This window comes from Oryctolagus cuniculus, chromosome 13 (genome assembly GCF_051225735.1).
Source record: "Oryctolagus cuniculus isolate XC-2025 breed Fujian yellow rabbit chromosome 13, ASM5122573v1, whole genome shotgun sequence".
Lineage (NCBI taxonomy): Eukaryota > Metazoa > Chordata > Mammalia > Lagomorpha > Leporidae > Oryctolagus > Oryctolagus cuniculus.
In genome coordinates this window covers 69,004,709-69,028,796 of record NC_142879.1, presented here as the reverse complement: position 1 = coordinate 69,028,796, position 24,088 = coordinate 69,004,709, and the positions used below count along the sequence as shown (strand labels likewise).

The window sequence follows — 24,088 nt, the reverse complement described above, 5'->3', positions numbered from 1 at the left end:
ACCTCTCCAACTATGCTGTAAGTTTTCAACATTTGTAAAAAGTCACCCCCAGAAACTAGCCAATATTAGGTGCTCACATGCAGTTTTCTCAGTGATGGATTTCTGAGAGAGCGACCCCTCTGATGGCGTGGATTTAAATGTCCAACTTTTGCTCTGCAGTGTTTCCTGAAAAAGGGTCTGGTGGAAACAATCTTTTCATATTTCTCACAAAAGACCCACAGGCTAGACTGGTTCAAAAGCATGGTGCTTTTCTCTGGTCAAGACAAAAGGACACGAAAGACATAATTGTCCACATATGGCTGCCAGGTCAGGATGGCCTTGAGAGATCCTCTCCCCACTCCACTGGCACAATGTTACTGACCGCACAGATTGCGGGGTCCTGGGGCTGTCATTCACACAGTGGGGAATCCCCAAGAGGCAGGGATGCTATGGGAAGAGGCCGAGAGCCACAGGTGTCACGCGGTTTGCAAGCTGTGCATCCTTCTTTCTCCACGCTCACAGATGACAAACAGATGTGTAGGTTCCCTCAGTAGTTTCATCCCCTCATCAAACCTCCTGGAAGAAGGACTTCTGAGCAATGGGCTTATTTAGCGGAAAATGCCTTTGTTCCGGGCCACTTATTAGTTGAGCTTTTATCAAACAGTTAAATGACTAGGAAGGAAACTCAGAAAAGTGGCCAGGAAGTGAACAGGTGGCGATTTCCATCACCCTAAATGGAATAGTTGGCTTCTGAAAGTAAACGACTTTCCTTTCTCCTCTTCCCCTGCCTGAACTTGTCTCTCTTTAAAAGACTGATTGATTTGAAAGGAAGAGAGAGAGAGGGAGAGTGAGAGCGAGAGAGACAGAGTGGGAGAAGCAGGGAGAGAGGAGGAGGGAGAGTTCACTTCTCCAGTGGCCACACAGCCAGGTCTGGACCAGGCTGAAGCCAGGAGCCAGGGGCTTCTTCCGGATCTCCCATGAGGGTCCAGGGGCCCAAGCCCTTGGACCATCTTCTGCTGCTTTTCTCAGGTGCATTAGCAGGAAGCTGGATCAGAAGCAGAGCTGCCAGGACTCAAATCAGCACTCTGATATGGGATGTCAGCATCTTCCAAGTGGGGGCCCAGCTCACTGAGCCACGATATCTGCCCCAGCCTGAACTTTCCAACTCGATTCCGTGAGAGATGGTACAACGCACACACTCACCAGGAGGAGTGGACTTCCGGGCACGTGGAATCCATGGGCCCCTGAGGGGAAGGAAGTCAGCTCCCTCCATTTTACCAGCTATGGAAGTCTCTCCACTGGAGGCTGCTTAGCAAGGGACAAAGGGAAGGCCTCGCACAGTAAGTGCCCACTGTGAAGTGAAGAGGTAGATGAAAGAGTAAAGCGAACACCATAGCTCTGGGGCCACCAGGTTTGACTGCAGTTGGAGTTGTTTCCTGCTCATTGTATTTGATTTGCCATCACAACGCCGGCACCCAACCAGGTGGAGGACTGCTCACTGCGGCGGGGCCTTTGCTGTCCCATCTAATACCTCCCGGTGCTAACATTAGGGCCTCCCTCAACTCCCTTCTCTGAATCTGAGTTGGGATGAGATGAAGAGCAAAGGAGCATTTCTCCCACAGTTTAACCAGGAGAGGCCTGATAGCTTCGTTTTCATGATTCTTATTGATTTCTCATTAGAAAATGTACATTAGTACCTTTGCCAATAACAAAGCTGAACAAAGACAGCCACGCAGCAGACTCTCAGAGTATTTTTGTTATTGCCTGACTGATAGCTATCTTTAAAGCAGACCAAGATAACGCTCATTTGGTTTATGGCTGCAGTAGGTCAAACTATTGGGTCAATAATAAATATGCAATGGCTTCCGGGGAATAGAAATTGGATGCATTCATTTAACACATTGCTTGTAGCTACTACATATAATACAAATAGATTTTTGGTTCAAGTGTTGGCACTTTCAATAGAGATGGCCTCAGGGAGAGCTTTGTTTGATGGAGTTACTGGAGGGTGGAGGTGTGTGCTAAGTCGGCCTGCTCCGATCACTTCTCCCACTCCGGGGAAAATGAATCCAGTGCCTTTCATGCTTTTACTGTCAGGTTATTTCATATGGAATGAATTTCTATGCAAAGCCAAGCAAGCAAGAGGCTGAAATTTTTGCAGATGTCACGGGTTGAAGGTGGGACACTCTTTAAACAGAAGACTGTGCAGCCGTACAGTGTCCTTGGCTCCATCGTATGTATGCCCATGAAGGGCCGTGCAGGGACACTGATGTAGCCAGAAATCCTCAAATGAAAGAGAAAATGAGGTAGGAGGGGGGAGAGGGAGGGAGGGAGGGAAGGAGAGAGGGAGGGAGGAAGAGGGAGAGGAAGAGAGATGAAAGTAGGATGCGTACTGCGGAGACCATATTCCTAAATCCTGGGCTATCTGGTCCAGTGGAATTTCTGGCTTTCATTTTTATATTTATGGGGGAATCGCTTATTCCATTATGTTCTCTTGAGGCTGTTCCAAGTTTTCTTTCCCAGTACCTCCTACATTGCATCTTATTAATTACCTGCTAAACTACAAACATAAGCTCAACAAAGGTTCCAATGCCAGTTATTTCTGTATTTCCAGCGGTTCTCAGTGCATGCTAATTATTTGTCACAGAATGGGCCAGCAGCATCACAATGTGTTCCGTAGTACCGTATTCAGCCGGTAGAGACACAGCACTTGCCCTGAACAGCCTCCGTATTCCGTGAGCGTCCCTTTGCTCTCCTGGTGCAGGATCAGAGCTCTCCTCATTCTCTGCATTAGGATGTGAAAAAATGAGGAGAAAGGGTGGGGCCCCACCTCCTTGGATGGAGCCACTCTTTTTATTCTATATATCTTATTTCTTTATTTCATTTACCCTCTAAGAACTGTGCACCAGCCCTTCTCTGGTCACTAAATAGAAGGGACTGAACACTGAACTCCAAGTTCCCAGAAGCAGCTTCTTACAGCCCAGGCACAGAGGCGGCAGCCATGGCCGTTTCTCTGCCCTACCGCATAGAAGTTAACGAATGTAAGACCACTGGTTGAACTCTGTAATCAATGCATAATCATTCTTAGGCGTTTAAAATTAACAGAAAAGTGATCTCTGTTAAACATAGGAGTGGGAATGAGAGAGGGAGGAGATATATAGGTTGGCACATGCTCACTCGGACTTACCTCCAATAGTGGAACTAGAAATGTGCCAGGGGATTTCAACTCAATCTTACCAAGGAGGCAGGTACCAATGCCAGCACACTTGGTAAAGTGATAAGTATAAATACACTACCAGTCAAAAAGATGGGGTATGTGTCGATGAGATTTCACAAATAAGACCAGTGTAAGCAAATAATGAAGGATAAAATTAAAAGGGAAAGAATGATCCTGTGGGGGAAACAGGACACACAGCAGACTCATAGAATGGCAGCACTCCTGCCTCAGAATCAACCCTTGGGACATTCAGATCTGGCTAAAAGGTCCATGAGAGTCTCACAGGCATGGAAAGCCATGACACGGTGGCAAAAAACAATCTAAATGAAAGATCCTGGTGAACAAGACCCCAGCAGAAGGAACAGGCCATCAAGGAGAGAGGTGCCTTTCTCTGAAGGGAGGAAGGAACCGCCACTGTGATACGGCCTTGACTAAACAAGTTCAGAGTTGGTGAACTCAAGGGGCTTCCATAGCCTAGACAGCTCATAGCAAGAGTCTCGGGTGATTGCTGACGTCATAAATAAGAGTGCCAATTGGTAAATCAACAACGGGAGTCACTGGGTACATGCTCCCCACATTGGATCTCTGTCCTTAATGTGTTTTACTATGAAACTTAAAAACAACACTACTAGTCGAACAATACCCTATACCTTGTGCGGTTGTGTGAGTGCAGCCTGTTGAAATCCTTGCTTAGTATATACTTAGTTGATCTTCAGTATATGAAGGTAATTGAAAATGAAACTTGATGAAGGGCAGGATGGGAGAGGGAGTGGGAGAGGGGAGGGCCACGGGAGGGAGGGAGGTTGGGGGGGGCCACAACAATACAAAAGTTGCACTTTGTAAATTCACATTTATTAAATAAAAAAATAACTATATAACAAACAAAAAAAAAAGAAAAAAAGAACTTAACACTTTACCCTTTTAGTATTCTTTATGTTCTACTTAAAACTATTGGTTGAACTCTGTAATTAATACACAATTACTCCTAGGTGTTTAATGCTATAACTAGTAATCAAATAGTATTTTACACTTCGTGTTTCTGTGTGGGTGCAAACTGTTGAAATCTTTACTTAATAGATGCTAAATTGATCTTTTGTATATAAAGATAATTGAAAATTAATCTTGATGTGAATGGAAGAGGAGAAGGAGTGGGAGAGGGGAGTGTTGTGGGTGGGAGGGAAGTTATGGGCGGGGGGGGAGCTATTGTAATCCATAAGCTGTACTTTGGAAATTTATGTTCATTAAATAAAATAAAAAAATTCAAAAAAGGAGTTAATGAATGGAAACCCGGAGTATTTTTTTTTTCTTCAATATAAGTTTCCTTTTATTTTTAAATTGAAACAGCAGAATGCGGTGGTTTGTCACGGTGAAGAGAAGCGGAGGGTGTGTCCTCCAAAGGTCAGAGCCAGCTGCCCCACCCCCAGACAAGCACAGGTGCCAGGCTGGGAGGAGGGGTACAAGCAGAACTGGGGGTGGTGATGGCTGGCAGATTTCCAGTAATGAACAGTTTTCCAAGCTGTCACGATTACAGAGTAAGGTAGCACTCATTTTGAAAATAACTCACAAGAGGGAGCGCTCGGCCCTTCCCCTACCCACATTCATAAAAATAAACCTGTCACTCTCCTGCGTTAGGAGGAGGTACACGCCAACCCTCTACCCAGATGCCTGCCTGTGCACAGTGGAGGGCGGGACCTTGGACCACCTCCCAGCCCCCCAGAGCCAGCCATCCCGCTGAGGATGGCGAGGGGACCCCGAAGACACGGCTGAAAAGGGTCTCAGCTCCGCCCCCCTGGCTTCCTGACGTTGGGCCGAGTGATGGGTGCCAGGCCAGTCCCAGACCCCAGCCTCAGCCAGCGCAGCCCCTCTGGGAGGGGGGCGGCCATGCCTTTTCTCACCATCTGGTCCAACCCAGCTACAACAGGTGAGAGCTGAGGGGGCGGAACATGAGCAAGGAAGGCCGGGGTGGGGTGGGGGGCAGGAAGAAGCAGCCCCCGGGACCCAACCTGAGTGGGGGTCCTGGCAGGCCTGCCTGTCCCCTGAGGACAAACCTTTCGTGGCACAAGCTTCAATTCACTTCTGGCTGGGATCCACACCCTGCCCTCAGCTTCCAATCTGACTGTAAGGATTGAAGTAGTTAATCCGTTTATACTCGTAGCATCCGTCACCTGTGGTTCCTCACAACACACGCTCCCAAGGAGCTTCTTGCTATTTCATTTAAGAACAACCACCCAAAAATCCTTTTTGTCTTGTCAGCCCGGATTCCACCTGCAGACTGTGCCAAGAGGCGCCCAGGGCCGGGGCCGGGGCTCCGCCCACCCTCTCCAGCTGCCTAACCCTGAAGTACTTCTAAAGAAATGGCTTTCACGGAGCCACAATGGGAAAGCTGCCTTCCTACTCTGCTTATTTTCAAATCACAGATAAGCCTGCGGCCGGGCACGCTCCTCAGGGAGATGGTTTTCAGATGCCTCGGTCCCGTGCCAGGCAACTTCTGTTCCAGCAGACGCGAGGACGTGGGGACCCCAGCGAGCCGAGCGCGCTCCCTTGTCCAGTGTTCCTGGCACCACATCTACAGTTGCATTCTCCACAAGTCAGGCTATTTTAGACGTTAATTATTCTGGCAAATCAGATTCCCCAACTAATTCCAATCAAGTGATTCATTTAATTGAGACATAGGATGCTAACAAAAAATAAATAAATAAAAATAGAGTCCTTAATTGGTGACCCTATAGGTTCTTAAACCAGGATCCTGGCTTCAGCGTGTCTGTGAACTTCTAAAATCTAGCCCAAAATGTTGTATGTAAACTTTGTGGAGGAGAAGGAATGTAACTTCTTAACAAATTTCAAAGGGATGTTGATTAAATAAGAGGTTAAGAACTATTCATTTTCTTAATTGGTATGTGAAAAAAACATTCTAACTGTACCTACTGTCTAAACTATGCAATAATGACTAACCATGTTTCTTCTCCCTCCCTCAATTTTCTAAATACTTGTTCAAGTTGTTTTTTTTTTTTTTTAAACATCAGTACTCATAGCAGTGGATGAATAACTCTTAAAAAATATGACAAGGCTCTCAACTTGAGACTTAAATAAATTATGGCAATCATTACTTCAACTTGGGGTGTGTTTGACAATTTCTGTTGATGCTCTGTTGTGTTCCTCCCAATCAACAATTTTAAAACAAGGGTGCTAGAACAACAATGGAAATATTTCAAAATGAAATGTAAAAATAACGCTCTCAACAATGGATGACAATCTTTTGTAAAAGAAAACCTCAATTACAATGCCTTGCGTCGTGACACAGCAGGTTAAGATGCTGCTTGCGATGCCGGCATCCAATATCAGAGCACTGGTTTGAGTCCAGGCTGCTCCACTTCTGATCCAGCCCCCCGTCAATGCTCCTGAGAAAGCAGCGAAATGTGGCCCAAGTGCTTGGGCCCCTGCACCCACGTGGGAGATCTGGATTAGAGCTCCTGGCTCCTGGCTTCAGCTTGGCCCAGCCCCTTCCATTGCAGCCATTTGGGGAGTGAACCAACTAATACAAGTTCTTGATATTTCTTTCTCTCTCTGTACATACACATGTTGTCTTTTTCTCTCTAGTCCCTCTCTCTCTCTCTGTCATTCTGTCTTCCAAGTAAATAAAATAAATCTTTAAAAAAAGAGAAAATCTCAGTTACTCTTTTACACCCAGGACCATTAAATCTGAACTTTGGTCCTCAACTCCAGTAGCCACTGTGATACTGTACATGCCCCAGGACCCAAAGCGGAAGCAGAATCTACTTCCTTCCTGAGATCCACAGGGAGGGAGCAGAGGATAGTTCCTCCGACCCTTCCTCTTTCTACAAAGGGGCTTTTGAAACTTGACTGCATGTTACAATAAACTGGAACTCTGAAAAAAAACAGTGCTCACCCACATCAATGCGATCCGAATTCCTGGGTGTCAGCCCCAGGCACTGGTATTTTATAGTGTCCAAGCTGATTCCTACATGGAGCCTAGGGTGAGGACCATGACTCTAGCCAGACATAAACACCTACGTTAAATTCAAATTTACTTTTTTTTTTTTTTTTTTTTTTGGGACAGGCACAGTGGACAGTGAGAGAGAGAGACAGAGAGAAAGGTCTTCCTTTGCCGTTGGTTCACCCTCCAATGGCCGCTGCGGCCAGTGTGCTGCGGCCGGCGCACCGCGCTGATCCAATGGCAGGAGCCAGGTACTTATCCTGGTCTCCCATGGGGTGAAGGGCCCAAGGACCTGGGCCATCCTCCACTGCACTCCCTGGCCACAGCAGAGAGCTGGCCTGGAAGAGGGGCAACCGGGACAGAATCCGGTGCCCCGACCGGGACTAGAACCCGGTGTGCCAGCACCGTAAGGTGGAGGATTAGCCTAGTGAGCCGCAGCGCCGGCCTAAATTCAAATTTACAACAAGCTCGCAGTTTGCTTCAGAATTGTTTATGGCTGTCAAACTGTCGTCGTCTACATGTCTCACCATGACTCCAATCAATGACAAATGATCACCTTTATCTTTTTGTTACAACAGAGGTAGTAAAAATAAAAGGAGATGGAATGCACGCAATCAAGTCCTGGGCTGGGAAAAGACATTCACGGAAAAATTGGAGAAATCTGAATAAAGTTCATGGTTTAGTTAAAAATATAGCACCAATGTCAATTTCATAATTTTGACCGATGTGATGTGGTTTGTAAGGTGCTGACATTTGGGGAAGCTGAGTAGGGGGTAAACAGGAACTCTACTATCTTTGCAATTCTCCTCTAATTTTCTAAAATAAAAGTTAAAAAAAAAGAGAAGGCAGCACTAATATTAATGCTGCAACATTCTTGGGCATAAATCTTTGCTTCTGAATCCAGACACTCTATTTACGCACACAAACTGGGCAGGAGAGAAGGAGTTACATGGGGGAGAGAAAGTTACAATTTCCTGTCCACCTGTCCACACTCTATTTTATGAATCTTTTCTCAGGTCCCATCTTAATGCCATAGCCTATCTATGGCAGTTCATACTGAAAGAATGGTGCAGACTCTGATCCAAGAGTCATGTATTTCACTCTTAGAAATTCTGCTACCTGGCATGCTGGGGCTGCTAAGACACTTTTGCATGCGTGTGCTCTTTTATGGTGTACAAGCTTTTCCTGGGTGTTTGATTTAGGAAAAAGGCACGCACGTGCGGCATACCACAGGCTATACACAGGGAGAAGCTTCCACTGCTTTTTTTTTTTTTTAATAGCTTGTACATAAGTCACACACACACAATTTGAAAACACAGTGATTGGTGTTATCTTGTGTCGGTGTCCTGGGGCACAGAGCGGGAGGGCTGGGGTACATACTCTACTGCTAACACTTTGCTTCCCAACATAGAAGTCCCTGGTCCAGACCACTGCCTCTGGGTCCTGGCCTCCCTCTGCCTCCTGTGATTCTGTTCTTATCTGCGTCCCCTGGAGGTGTCGGTTATGAGTTCCTCTGGGCCTGGACACTTGCCCTCTTCCCCTGGGGCATCAGGCACATCTGTCAGCTCCTTCTCAGGAACCGCTGGCCAGCCCGGCCCTTCTCCACTGCTCCCCTGCCGGCTGCCTGCTGCTCCTGCCGTTGCTGGAGAAGCCCATGCACCCAGACTCCAGGGAAGGTGATGGGAAGTGACTGTACGTCCTCTAGACACGCAGGGAGCATGGCTCGTGTCTTCTCCCTCACCGTCGCTCAGAGCCTCGGAGCTGTCAGCTCCTCTGCTGGAGGGGACACACACACACACACACACACTTTCCAGGTCGGCAGAGAACCAGGAGAGCACAGGTGCAGCATCTGAGGCTGAGCCGTATGAGCTTGGACGCCGTCGGGCGCTTCTCCCTCGGGTGCTGTGTGACTTCCGGTGCGCTTCATTCCTCTGGGAGCAGTGTGACCTTCTACCCCATGGCCTGCTCCCCTGGGCCCTGCTGCAGCAGCTGTCTACGCAACATTCAGCAGCCAGGCTTCTTCCTCTTTGGCTCAGGATGACATGTTCATTCTTTGATTCTCACTGATTCAAAAAGGAAGTCTAACTGGGACTCATCTGGAGTCGGCAGGATCTTGTCGTCAAGTAAATTTCTTTGGGAAATGCGAACAATGGGGATATGATGAACTGGAACGTATGGTTTCCTTCTAATTAGTGAAAAAACAGTGACGAACAGTTTAAGGGGCTTACGGGTAATTCTCTAGATAAAGGGTAGAAAAAATTGCCTTCTTGGAAGAGATCGCTCTAGATGTGTATTTGTGTAAAAGTTTTGTGGTTTTTGTTTTGTTTTGTTTTGTTTTTAACTACGGCACTGGCTCATTTCCCCCATGCCCTCACAGCTGTGCTTACTCAGCGCCACCTGCAGGCAAGCAGTTCCTCTGGGCCGGGGCAACCAGACCCTGCCTGCCTGCCCAACCTTCTTCTTCCTGTTCAGGTCCCTGCAGGCCCCAGGACCAGGGCTGGCCTTGCTCTTCTTGGCTTTATTCTTTTCTTTTCTTCTTCTTTTTTAAGATCTATTTATTTACTTGAAAGTCAGGGTTATAGAGAGAGACAGAGAGACGTCCGCTAGTTCACTCCCTCCCAAATGGATGCGATGGCCAGAGCTGGGCCAGGCCAAGCCAGGAGCCAGGAGCTTCTTCCAGGTCTCCCACGTGGGTGGCAGGGTTCCAAAAGCGTGGGCCATCATCCACTGCTTTTCCCAGGCCTTTAGCAGGGAGATGGATCGGATGTGGAGCAGCCAGGACACGAACCAGCACCCATATGGGATGCCAGGGTCACAGATGGTCGCTTTACCCGCTATGCCACAACACCTGCCTGCCTCACGCAGCTTTTCTTGAGGAAGATGTGGCTTTGTTCCCACAGCTTGCTCCTGAGCACACTGCTGCCTGAGATGTCACTAATTTATAGGGTGACCATATGTTCCAGTCGGCCCACGACAGCCCTAATTACATCCCCTTTTATTCACAGTGCCTTCATTTGGGTAATAAATCAAACGACCACCGTGTCCATTTGGGGCTCCCCAGGCTGAGTGCGTCTATGACCAGCACAGATGCTGGTTTGCTCCTGCTTCAGAGCCATCGCGTGGCGACGGCGCCCCCTGATTCTGCAGGCGTGGGTTCCCCAGCCACAAGCCTGACCCTGAACGATTACACCCTTAGGGACTCCCCTCCAGACTCCGGTTTCAGAGGCGGGAAGGGGGCAGGGAGGGCGCATGCGTATACAGTCTGCTCTTCCTACGCTAGGGTTCTGCATTCAAGGATTCGATCAACCTCAGATCCACAACATTCAGAGAAAACCGCCTCGGTACTGAGCACGTATAGCCAGTTCTCTCTTGTCATTATCGCTAAATGGTCCGCTGTTACTATTTGCACGGCGTTATCACTGTCTGAGGTATTTTAAGTAACGGAGAGAGGATGAGGATGAGTGGGAGTCGCATGCAAATACTGTGCCCTTTATATGAGGGGAGTCAGACATCCTCAGACGCGGGACTGCGGGGTCCAGGAGCCAACGCGTGGCAGATACTGAGGGCGACTGTGTGGGTTTCTGCTACACTGCTTTGTTAACAGTCTACTAAGAAAAACACTGACATTTTACTATTTTCCTTCCGTGCACTGCAAAACCAGACCTCTATGGAGGCAAACTGAAAGACGGCTAAAAGCAAATATGCTTTTCATCAGATGAGTTTCGCTTTTTACACAGTTTCAGCTCAGACAATGAAAACTGCCCAGACACTTCTCATTTTTGAATTTTATCATCAAATTCACTTCCTGTTATTGTTATTCCAACACTGGGGAAGAGATGTTGAATTTCCAGAAGTTTTCACTTAATGTTAATAGAAAACAAACCCATAGAAACCTACTTGTTTGAAAAAAAAAAAAAAAAGGTTTGTTCTAAACACGAACCTGCTTGATTATAAGAACCAGTTCACCTTATAATTTCATAATATTAGCATCATCCTTAATTATATCCTTTGGCTGTTCCAGGCATGATCACAAGGCCATTGAAATTCAGATAATGAACTTGGCCTGACCCCAGGACACAGGACCCAAGTGGCCTGCAGCTGAGTTCACTGCTGGCAGCTGAGACAGCCCAAATCCAGGTCCTGCACTTTCCCTTCAGGGTCCGGGGGCCCAAGGTATCACTTACGTCTCGTCGGTGAACGCTATTCCAAAGTATTCCTTTTCCTTCAGATTGAAGTGAGACGCCACGAGGTCAAGAAGCTCCTTGGCCAAAAGCTTGGGCTGGGGGAAGAAGACAATGGAAAAGAGGTAGGTGGTGAGACATGACTTGTCCTAAACATGCAGTCTCAGGTTCCTACAAGTTTTCCAACGGATGGACTGTCTCAGAGCGCAAGTGTATCAACGCAAACGATTTTTATTAAACCCCAAGAAGTAGGTGATCAGAACACGGCTGAACAAAGAGCCAAGGGAAGGATCACTGACAGATGAACCTTCTTTCTGCCCTGCTTCCTAGCAGTTTTCTTCTATCGACAATCGGTACTTGCTCTCTGGCAGGGCTGTCAAATCCAGGGCTTCCCCATCCCTCTACTTTTTGCTGAACTGACTTTTTGAAAAAGCGTCACCTACTTAACTTTTTGAAAAAGCGTCATCTATCTAACAAAGTCTGTTACACAGATGATCCCAAACTTATGATTTCTCAACTTCACAATGGTGCAAAAGCATACGACAGCGCCTGTCCTGGCTCATCATGTTCAGGACAGCAGTCAATACGTAACACGAGAGATTCAATTCCGCCTTGTAAAATGGGCTTTGGGTGAGATGATTTTGCCCCGCTGTAGGCTAATATGAGTGTTCAGGGAACAAAGCGAAGGCAGACTATGCACAGAAACAATGTTCAGTGTGTGGTGTGGAGGAAATGCATTTGCCATTTGTGACATTTTCTAACTTTCTCAGGACGGAACCCTATTGGAAGTCAAGAAGCATCCATACAGTGGCAGGCACTGCTCTGAGCAACTTACAAATAGCAGTCTCGAATCCTCTTCACAACGCTATGAAGGGTCCTGCTATTAATCCGTACAAGGAGGAAGGAAGTCCCCAGGGACTCAGTAAGTGCTGAGACTGGGATTTGAATCCTGGCCATCTGTCCCCAACCACTCTACGTTCCTATAATGTTATTTTTTAAAATCTAGTTACTTACTTACTTTATTTGAAAGGCAGAGACAAAGATTGATTTTGCTCTACCGATTCACTATCCAAATTTTGGCAACAGCCAGTGCTGGGCCAGGCTGAAGTCAGGAGCCAGGAGCTCAATCTAGATCTCCCATGTGGACAGCAGTGACCTACGTACTTTAGCCATCACCTGCTGCCTCCCAGTGTGTGCATTAGCAAGAAGCTGGAATCAGGAGCAAAGCTGGGATTCAAACCCAGGCACTCTGATATAGGGGTGTAGTCTTAACCACTATCCCAAATACTACCCCCATAATTTTTAAATATAAACAATAAAAGTATCTTCCTTAAAGAAATATTCAAATTAAGGTCAAATGGCCTGGAATAATGCTTAAGTTGTATAAATTAAAAATTTACCCTTCTCTTGCCTTTTAAAAAATATTTATTTATTTGACTGTCAGAGTGACTGATGGAGGGAGGGGCAGATCTTCTCATCTGCTGATTCACTCCCCAGATGACCACAACAGCAAGGGCTGGCCAAGCTGAAACCAGGTGCCAAGAACTCCATCCTGGTCTCCCGCATGGGTGATAGGGACCCAAACACTTGCGCCATCCTCCACTGCCTTCCCAGGCCCATTAGCAGCGAGCTGGATGGGAAGTGGAGGCCAGGATATGAACTAGCAGCCACATGGGATGCCAGTGTGGGAGGTGGCGGCTTAACCCACTGTGCCACAACACCAGCCCCTCCTTTTGCCTTTTAAAAGAACAGTCTTTGTCTAATTATGTTTTCTTGTACACTCTTCCTTGCAATCTAAATATCCTTCCCTGACAATCTAAATATGTGCACTAGGACTCGGGGAAGAAAAGCATCACAAGCTGTTCATGAGTACCGTCTGGACGTTACCCACCTCGCTCTGTCACTGTTGAAATGACCACAGAACACCAGGTTCCGAGAGCAGGAAGGGGAAAGGTGCTTTGCTTAGGGATGCAGAGCTAACAGGGAGCGGCTATTTCTAAATTGGACTCCAGGTCAAGCACATGAACACACACGGCCTCTTCTCTACCATCACCGCTCAGGGTCAAGCACGCTCATCAGACATCTCCAAGCTCAAAGAAAAAACAAAGGTTCCAGAAGAGAAAATATGTGTGTGAACATGTGTGTGCATGTGTGTGCATGCGTGTGCATGTGTGTACTGCACATGTGTGCGTATGTACATTCATGCACATTATATTCCACTTTCCTAAGTGTACTCCTATCTTGTCAGTTCTGCATTGCTCTGTTGGGAGAGTGGCTAAAGATCTAACAGTCTGATTTCACTTTTTGGGTGCTGTTGGGGACTGAATTATGTCTTCCCAAAATTCATGAGAATTCGTGTAAGAGGAAGCCCTAACCCTTCATGGTATTTTGGAAATGAGGCTTTGGGAAACAATTAGGGCTACATGCGGTCATAAGGCTGGGGTCCCCAGGATGGTATTAGTGCCTTTTAAGAAGACACATCTGAGGGCGTTTCTTCTTTCTGCGCCACATGAGGGCACGGTGAGGTGTCTCGCCACGAACCAGGAAGAGAACCCCCACCTGATCCCACTGGCACCCTGATCTCAGACATCCAGCCTCTGGAACCATGAGAAAATAAATAAACGTGGGTTGTCTCAACCGCTCAGGCTATGGTATTTTGCCATGGCAGCCTGAGCAGACCTATAATTCAACATTAGTTACTTAGGGAGGGTCTGCTATGTCCAGGCAACCAGGTAAATGCTGCAGGGACTCCAAAAATGGGCAAGACACAGCACCTGCCAATCAGGACCTTTCCCATTTTTCAGGGCCACAAAGTATGAACTGGAGTCCTGGTTAAAACGTCAAAGCAGAGGCTTCCCCTTTGCTCCTGGGCACATGGGCGTGGCCTCGGTGACCCTCGGCTCACCGGTGAAAACCATTCTCGCTAATGAGTGGGTTGTGAACCCGGGCTGGGACTTCCTCCCCAGAGACAGAAATCAACAGGAGGCTCCATCCTGATACCTCAACACCATCTCACATTCTGTCACTCCATTCACACTGTATGTTCACAAAGAAAAAAAAAAAAAAGGCGTAACGAACAGGGAATTCAAGGTTTTATGTCAGCTCCTTCCTTCATGCACAGGACATGTGCTACCCCAGGGGGAACACAGTGGGGTGACCTGTGCATGGCACATGTCACATCACTGATGGGTTACTAAGCAGAAGGCAGGGTGGGAGCTCTTGAAGGCAATGCCATGTTCACGACTGGCTGCTGCCCGCTGTGCTGCCCATGCCACCTCCATTCCCACGAGGGATCTCGCTGCCCAGTCACATAGCCTTTACCCTTCCAGTAGGGACTACGAGGTGCTGTGGCTGCTGGGAAAATGGCAATGCACTACAATGTTTCCTTGCAAATGACTGCCATCCTCTCCAGGGTCGCACGGTATTCCTCAGATGCACGCTATTTACTGGAACATTCGGGTTGTCCGATTCATAAAAGCATCCTCCCTTAGTGACAAGGCTTGTCCTCAGAATAGATCTGCCTTTTTTTTTTCCCCATCGTCAAACGTCACTTGAACCAGAGTCTGCTGAATGAGGAGAGAGGAGTGACGATCTGGGTTGATTTGGTTTTACAGAATGAGGTATGGACGGTAAGTACCGTGGGGTCTTAGAGATTAGAGCAAAAGATATGGCCTAAACGTGGAAATGACAGAAAGAAGGCGCCTGCTCTCTGAGAGTTAAACTTTAAAGCCAGTATCTCGGTGAACTTGATCAGAGACATATGAATTCACCCAGGAAGAGAAAGAATGCCTCCAGGGCTGGTACATGTGATTCTCAATCAGAAAGAAGGGGGGGGGGGAGTGAATGGAAGGTGGTCCATGGGAGGGGGCCGGTAGAGAAGAAGCAAATGTGATCTCAGCCAAGAGGCATTGAGTATTTGGGCCCCCTACTCAGTTAAAGCCTTACAAGGCAGAAGTTTCCAGGCACAGGGCTACGCCAGCTGATCACAGTGTATTTCTCTCTCCTTCTAATTCCATACCTTTTTTTTTTTTTTAAGATTTATTTATTTAATTTGAAAGTCAGAGTTACACAGCGAGAGAAGGAGAGACAGAGAGAGAGAGAGAGAGAGAGAGAGAGAGAGGTCTTCCATCCACTGGTTCACTCCCCAGTTGGCTCCATCGGCCGGAGCTAAGCTGATCCAGAGCCAGGAGCCAGGAGCATTCTCCAGGTCTTCCCACATGAGTGCAGGGGCCCAAGGACTTGGGCCATCTTCCACTGCTTTCCCAGGCCACAGCAGAGAGCTGGACAGGAAGTGGAGCAGCCGGGACCTGATCCAGCACCTCTATGGCATGCTGGCCCTGCAGGCAGCGGCTCTACCTGCTACACCACAGTGCCTGCCCCCTAATTCCATATCTTTTAAGAACTCACTGAGGCCTTTCTCAGTTACCCCATTACCATGTACAATACAGATTATCATTCCCCCGCTGAAGAAGACTCTGAGACCTGCGGTATCAGGCGAGCTGTCTTCAGATGCACAGCCAAGTAGGATTCAAAATGTGTTCTGGATACACACATGGACTATCCTTCAACCTTACACAAGGGGAGAGATTTCTTTTTTTTAAAAGGGATAAAATTCTGACACATGAGACAACATGGATGAACACCTGAAGACATTATGTTAAGTGAGAGAAACCAGACACAGATAGACAAATATTGTACGATCCCACTTAAAAGAAGTACCCAGACTAGGCAAATTCATAGACGGGAGGGCAGAGGCGGCACTGGGGGAAGGAGAGGATGGGAAATCACGGCTGACAGTGGCAGAATTCTGTGTGGGATGATGAAAAGTTTTGGAATTGATAGTGATGGGTACGTAATGATAAATGTAGTTAATACCACTGAATTGTACACTAAAATGTTAAATTTTATGGTATGTATAATTTACTCCAGTTTAAAAACAGGAAAATAGGGAAAAATAGGTCTGGTTGGCTTCGAAACTCACCTGTGTTGAGCCCTCTCTGGGATCCCCCCTCTAGTCATTCTGTTTCCTGGGTAAGAGGTCAAGGATTATGTGGCCACAGGGACCAATATGACTCAGCAGCAGGGTAAGCCGCAGCTTACAGCACCAGCATCCCATACTGGAGTGCCAGTTCCAGTCCCAGCTGCTCCATTTCTGATCCAGCTTCCTGCTAATGAGTGTGGGAAGGCAACGAAATATGGCCCACATGCTAGGGCACGTGCCACCTATCCGGGAGATAAGTTGGAGTTCCTGGCTGTTGTGGCTACTTGGGAAGTAGACCAATAGATGGAAGACTGTCTGGGACCAGGGCTGTGGTGTATCAGATGAAGCCACTGCCTACAGCACCAGCATCCCATATGGGCGCCGGTTCGAGTCCCGGCTGTTCCACTTCCAATCCAGCTCTCTGCTGTGGCCGGGGAAAGCAGTACAAGATGGTTCAAGTCCTTGGGCCCTTGCATCCCTGTGCGAGACCCGGAAGAAGCTCCTGGCTCTTGGCTTCAGATCGGCGTAGCTCTGGCTGTTGCGGCCCTCTGGGAGTGAACCAGCAGATGGAAGACCTCTCTTTCTCTTCTTTCTATTTCTCTTTCTCTCTCTCTCTCTCTCTCTCTCTGCCTTTGTCTCTCTGTAACTCTGACTTTCAAGTAAACAAATAAAATCTTTAAAAAAAAAAAAAAGAGACTGATCTACCTGTCTCTTTGTCTCACTGTGTCACTCTGCCTTTCAATTAAATAAATAAATCTGTTTAAAAAAAGATCACATGAGAAGGCACTGACTAGATGAAGATCACTACCCAACTGAAACCAGCACACTTGTTTGACACAGTTATCCGTCAGTATGTTGGATTTGGTTAATGGTGAAAAAAAATCAGGATTGTGAGCCTGGCTGCACATACTGAAGAATTCTGCAGAGTAACAGATGCCGCCTGGAGAGCTGTGTAAGACTGGCTTTGGGTTCCTCTGTGGTAATGTGGCCCTCTGAATTAGCCCGTCACCACACCCTGTCCAGAATAAAGAATAAGAAGCAGGAGAAATTCCAAAGATTTATTTATTTATTTTTGAGGCAGAGTTACAAAGAGAGAGAGAGGGAGAGACAGAGAGAAGGTCAGGCAGAGGAAGAAGCAGAGAGATCTTCCATCTGCTGCTTCACTCCCCAAAATGGCTACAACAGCTGGAGCTGGGCCAATCCAAAGCCAGGAGCCAGGAGTTTATTCCAGGTCTCCCACGCGGGTGCAGAAGCCCAAGGGCTTGGACCATCTTCTACTGCTTTCCCAGGCCATAGCAGAGAGCTGGACTGCAAGAGGAGCAGCCAGGACTAGAACCGGCGCCCATATGGGATGCTGGATCCGCAGGCGGCAGCTTTACCTGCTATGCCACAGCGCCGGCCCCCAGGAATTTCTAATTAAGGGCACCTAAAAGGCTCTGAGTGGTAGCAGTAACAGGAAAATAAACATTCTCCTCTCAAGTGAACTCTTTTTCAAGGACTGCACCTATTTGGACGTGAACCTGTTGCTTAAAAATTCAGCTGCATACAGCAGTTAATATAGATCACAGGCGCCGACTCTCAAGAAAAGAAAAGCCCACAGGGATCACTCGAACAATTTACAAATGGAGAAATAAAAGCAGCCGAGGAGGAAGGTACCAGATCCCAGAAGCGTTCAGGGCGCTAGTCCTGGATCTTAACGGCCTTTAAAAGCCACACATTGTTCAAAAACCCCACTGAGGGCTGCCCATCCGTGGGGCGAGAGCTTCCACCCAGCACCAGGGGCCACGCAGCGAACCTTGCCGAAGCCGCTGAACGTCCAGGGGAGTCACCACAGCACCGCCCGCCCACCCTGAGGGCCTCAGGAGCTGGAGCTGTGGGTCGCGGAATGGCTGCGGTTTAGGCATCAGCATCGCGCCTTCTGATCTGAGACAACATCCCACCTTGACGTGGTGGTGATTAATGAGCTACACCGTTCCCAAAGTCTCTTCAGCTCCTTTAGAGGAAAGTCGCTGGGTAAGCAGAAAGCTTTCTGCTATTATGTACTTTAAAGGGATGTTTACAGGCGAATTCTGCTGATTACAATTTGCCTATTACTTGTGCCGTACACATCTGTGCAGCTTTGCAGGGATCGGACTGGGAGCGGGGCCAGAAAGGCAGCCTGTAGCCTCATCAAGTCCTAAAGGCCAGGAACGGGGCAGGAGCCTACATGGAGACGTGAACGAGGCAAGTCCTGTGCGTCTTGGGTTAGAAACAGCCTCTTCTGGGTCCTGGGCCATCCTGGCCCTACGAGGGCACTGCACTTAGACAATCCCCTCAAGCCAGTCATTAACGCTGTTCATGCAGTCGCTTCTCTCTCTCTCTCTCTTTTCTGTCTCAGATTCTCTTTGCATGGCCTTCTAAGCATGCATTTCTCTTTACATCTGGCAAATGCAATCTCCCTGAAGAATGCACTGCTTGGTGGAGCCACTCCCGGTGCTGACAAGATGGCCTTTCCAAGGAGAAAGGAGCTTAGAGACCTGGGCTGCAGCCATGTGCTCTAAGGAGGAAGGGAGAGCAGCTCTGTGTCTTAGTTGCTCCACTACCCAGATCTGAATTCCTAAGGACCCTAGACCAGTCCAGTGGGAAGCTGGTTCTGTATCAGGCCCCGGCCACTGCTTGGCCTGTCTTCTACTGACTGTGATGAATGGAATAGCACAGAGCACGTGGGCAGGGCTGTCTCTGGCCACAAGACAAATCCTTCCAGGAATCAGGTGGCACTGCTCCAAGGTCTTTTAAAGACTTATTTATTTATTTGAAAGGTCGAGTTACAGGGAGAGAGGGAGAGACAGACAGCGTGAGACAGAGATCCTCCATCTGCTGGTTCACTCAGCAAATGATAGAAATGGCCGGGGTTGGGGCTGGGCCAGGTCAAAACCAGCAGCCAAGAACTCCACCTGGCTCTTCCCATGGGTGCGAGGGGCCCAAGCACTTGGTTCATCTTCTGTTGCCTTCCCAGGCACATTAGCAAGGAGCTGGACCGCACGTGGAGCAGCTGCGACCTGAATGGGCCCCACATGGAATGTCGGCATCACAGGCAGTGGCCTGACCCACTGTGCCACAATGCTGACCCCAGGAACTTAGCAATTTTTCACAGAATATATTTGCTTTCATTTACATAACACAACTGTCTTTATACATTTTTTTAAAATTTGGAAATCAGAGAGACCGTGGGCTCCCATCAGCTTGTTCACTCCCCTACATGTTCACAATGGTTGAGGCTGGGTGGGGGCCAAAGCCAGGATCCGGAAATTCAATCCAGTGGGGGGCTCCTGTGGGGGCGGGGGTTAAGGACTCAATTACTTGAGCCATCATCATTGCCTCCTGAGTCTGCATTCACAGAAGCTGGGGTCAGGAGCCAGAGTAGGGACTTGAACCAAGGTTCTCTGATGTAGAACGTGGGCAACTTAACCACTAAGCCACATACCCACCCGTAGACCACGACTTTAAAGGTGATGCGTGCTTATCCCACACAGATGGTCTTGGGCAAATCATATAAACCCTCGGGGCCTCAGCTGTCAGCTGTCAAACAGTGCGCTAGAGTTGAAGAAATGGAAATCCTAAAATACCATCCTTTGTGTTACTAAATTTAATTTCCCCCTTCCCTCAGACTGCCCAGCCTCCCCAGAGGTCTTATTCGCTTGTTACAAAAAACCTCTACAACCGACTCATCTCGCCCCGATCGCTTAAATCTCATCAGTCACCACACTCCAACTGTCTTACACCACCCTTGACAACTGGGGGAGCTTTTGCGCCCCCGTTTTCTCAGATGCAGAATGGGGATAGTGACTCTGCCCACGTCACAGGGCTGCTGCGAGAATTCAATGAATGAGCGATATCTACCTGACGTAATTACAACAGCGCCTGGCATGTGGTGAGCGTTGTACGTGTCCATTGCTATCTCAGTTCTCCATCACCTCACTCACATATCATTACCAACAACTACAACAAAAAACCCCAAACCTTCTAAATGGTACAGGTTCGAACCACACCTGACAAGTATTCACTCTTTGAAGCTACCCCGTTTACCCATCCGACGTCATCTTGGCCCAATTCCCTAGGAAAAAAATAATTTCCGCTCAATATCTTTTTGTTGAACTAAAGAAAACACCTGCTGTGGACCCATCCTCTCTCCTCCCCCTTCCTATTTAAATGTTATTCTGCCCAAAGCTCTCTTCCTCCATGAAGCCCTCCCTGACCACCTCACCTACCGATGCTCTCTGCCTTCTCTGAGTTCCTACAGCATTTACCACAAGCACCATATTCTCCCTTGAGGTGAGATCTCATGTAGTGGTGAGCTTTGTGTGACATCTGTGTACCCTGAAATGGGCTGAATGGTGGCCCCCAAAAAAGGTTTCTACATGCCACTACCTGGAATGTGTGGATTTCAGCTTAGATTATCAGAGCTGTGATCAAGGTTCTTAAGAGGAGGAAAATACCCTAAGTTGTCCAAGGGACCTAAAATGTATCACACATCTCCTTATAAAAAAGCAGCACTGGCTGGCACCGCGGCTCAATAGGCTAATCCTCCGCCTTGCGGCGCCGGCACACCAGGTTCTAGTCCCGGTCGGGGCACCGGATTCTGTCCCGGTTGCCCCTCTTCCAGGCCAGCTCTCTGCTGTGGCCCGGGAGTACAGAGTAGGATGGCCCAAGTCCTTGGGCTCTGCACCCACATGGGAGAACAGGAGAAGCACCTGGCTCCTGGCTTCAGATCAGCGTGGTGCGCCAGCTGCAGCGTGCCAGCCGCAGCAGCCATTGAAGGGTGAACCAACAGTAAAGGAAGACCTTTGTCTCTCTCACTGTCCACTCTGCCTGTCCAAAAACAAAACAAAACAAAACAAAACAAAACAAACAAACAAAAAAAAACACAAGCAGCACTGTTCACAATAGTCGAAATACATCATCAACCAAGATGCCCTTCATCAAATGAATGGATAAAGAAAATGTTGACCACTTCTGATCCAGCTCTCTGCAATGGCCTGGGAAAGCAGTAGAAGATGGCCCAAGTCCTTGGGTCCCTGCACCCACGTGGGAGACCTGGAAGAAGCTCCTGGCTCCTGGTTTCAGATTGGTGGATTGGAAGACCTCTCTCTCTCTCTCTCTCTGCCTTTCCTCTCTCTGTGTAACTCTGAGTTTCAAATAAATAAATCTTTAAAAAAGAAGAAAATGTTGCCTGCAGGTTGAGGGGTTGCCCGCAATGCTGGCATCCCATCCAGCACCAGTTCGAGTCCTAGCTGCTCTGCTTCAGATCCAGCTCCCTACAACTACACTTGGGAGAGCAATGGGAGATGGCCCAAGTGCTCAAGCCCCTGCCACCCACATCGGAGACGTGGATGAAGTTCCAGGCACTTGGCTTTGGTCTGGCTCAGCCCTGGCCATAGCAGCCATTTGGGTAGTAAACCTGCAGATGGAAGATTCTCTCTCTCTCTCTCTGCCTTTCAAATAAATGAATATATCTTTTTTAAAATGTGGTATATAAACACAACGGAATATTATTCAGCTATAAAAAGGAATGAAATTCTACCATTTGCAGCACATGGTTGAAGTGGAGGACATCACGTTGACTGAAATAAACCAGACACAGAAAGACAAATACTGCATGTTCCCCCTTCAACGTGGGAGCTAAAATTAAAAAAAAAAAGAAAAGAAATGCCTGTGACTATCAGTTTTGCTGCAAATACAGTGTTTTGCCAAACAGTGTTTTAACTCCTTGTCCAGCAAATGGATAGGAATTATATACGACTATAATTCTGCTGAGTTTGTGACTATTTTAAAAATGTACGTTAATGAGTGAAGTTGAACATCTTTTCATTTGATTATTGTGTATAGCACATGCCTACTTGCCTGCTGGACTTTGTTCTTTTTACTTTTTTTTTTTTTAAATTGAACTCTTTATTTAGTGGAGCCAATAAACCACTGACTATAATGTAAACTTACACTGTTATCTCAAAAACCAAATAAATGCAATATTTTTGAAAAGAGGAGGTGAGCAGACGTTTGAGACAGAGACACAGGAGAGCAGAAGGTGAAGGCAGAGGCAGAGGCTGCACAAGGAAGACACCGTCCAGGGACAGCCGGCAGCCACCAGACGCCAGATGAGCGAGCAGCCGACTGTCCCCCCGAGCCAGCCCCGGGACTCCACGTTTCTGCTGTTTCAGCCACCGAGTTTGTTGTGACAGCCAAGAGGACTCCCGCACAGCCTCTGAGGGAAACCCAGAGATGGCATGCCTGCTCCCCAAAGTGCCCGGGGTACAGTCCCTGGTGGAGGAGGAGACTTAACACCTGCTGGCACTGAGAGGAGCGGGTTCCCCTGGGGGGAAGGCACAAGAGCCTGTGCCCAGGAGCTGACCCTGGGGCACTCCGCAGGGGACTCAGTCCCCCCCCCCCCACCCGGTGCTCTCCCGGGGCATCTCACAGACTCTAAATCAAAGGCATTGCCTCTTCCCAGTTAATTGCATTAAAAACAATAAAAGCAAATATCAAACAAGAGCCATCCAACAGCTCCCTTCTCTGCTCTGGGAGGAAACACAGCTAAGTCTGAAGACCGGCCGGTCAGCTCTCCCTCTCCTCCAAGGCTGTTCCAGACAGTGACCACGGGGCTGCTAGGAGACGGACCGGGCCATGCCTGCTGATGGCACGGAGACAGCCACCGCTCGGTGCCCAGCAGCTTTGCCAGGGACCCTGGCTCCCAAGGGCTGGGTGATCCCCGTCTTTTGAGGGTAGCTGCAGCTTTGAAGACAGCAGGAAGCATCGGGTCCTGGGAGCATGCAGAAAACGTGGCCAGGCTCCCCCAGCTTTCCGAGTAGGAGGGGCTAGGGTTAACTTTCCAGAAAACCTAAAGGGATGTGGGGAGCCTGGCTGGGGGTGGGGGTGGGGTGGGGGGTGCCATTTGTGGTGAGAAGGCAGCTTTGAATAAATGATGCCAGTGCAGGCTGCTGCCCCTTTGAAGTCCTGCCTGCTGTTGTGTCCCTCCCCCTCCCCCTGGGGGCTCCGCAAGGAGCTAGGCGAGTGCTCATTGGCTGCTTCCTCCTGGGGGAGGGGGGCGGTGGTGGAAGGGGAGGTATGAGGTCACTGCTGTGCGGGAGGACAGCAGGTCTCCCAGGTCTCCGGGCCCTGGTACCCTCTGGGCTCTGCACTGATTAGCTGGGGAGGCTGATTTCCTTCCTGTCCTCTCCCGGCACAGCTGCGGCTGGGGACAAAAGGAGAGGCTGCTCCCTTTAAGCAGGCTGAGCTGGAGAACAATGGGGCCCCTGCTCCTGGCTAGGGAGGACCAGAGAACTCCGTCTGTCCTCGTCTGTCTGTCTGTCTACCTGGCAGCACACAGGTCCTGCTTGAGAGAGCACTTCTCCATCCCAGAGGCCCCTTTCAAGGCCAGACTGGTCTGTCAGTGGACAGGAGGTGAACCTGTCGCCTACAGCTTGGAGTGAACACAGCTGTAGGTCACAGCCCACACTGGCTGCAGACATGGGGGGCCCAGCACGCACAGTGACCTTGCAGTGAGGAAAGCGACTGTCCCCGCCTTTGCTGCCTGCCTGAGTGCACTAGGAAGCAGACCCCCCTCCAAGATCACTTCCATTTGACAGAGGAGGGAACTAACCAGCCAGATGCACCTGCCACACCGGTGAGGTTGGGCCACCTGGAAAACACCAGGGGTCAGACTATCTCCCTGACCCACTTAGGTACAGGGGCCAAATCTAAGGCCCAGAAGCCTGGCCCAGGACCAGGGAGCCACCTTAGCC

The 24,088-nt window shown here is 48.6% G+C and overlaps 1 protein-coding gene across 8 annotated transcripts in view; it reads right to left on the bottom strand.

Annotated features, from left to right (window-relative positions):
• Positions 1–24,088, bottom strand: part of FRMD4A (FERM domain containing 4A) — a 644,478-nt gene that overhangs the window by 134,647 nt on the left and 485,743 nt on the right. For all 8 annotated transcript variants that reach the window (XM_051820845.3, XM_008268104.5, XM_008268105.5 and 5 more), the window contains one exon: positions 11,336–11,430. In XM_051820845.3, coding sequence (XP_051676805.1) covers positions 11,336–11,430 — 95 coding nt within the window. The remainder of the gene's footprint in view (positions 1–11,335; positions 11,431–24,088) is intronic.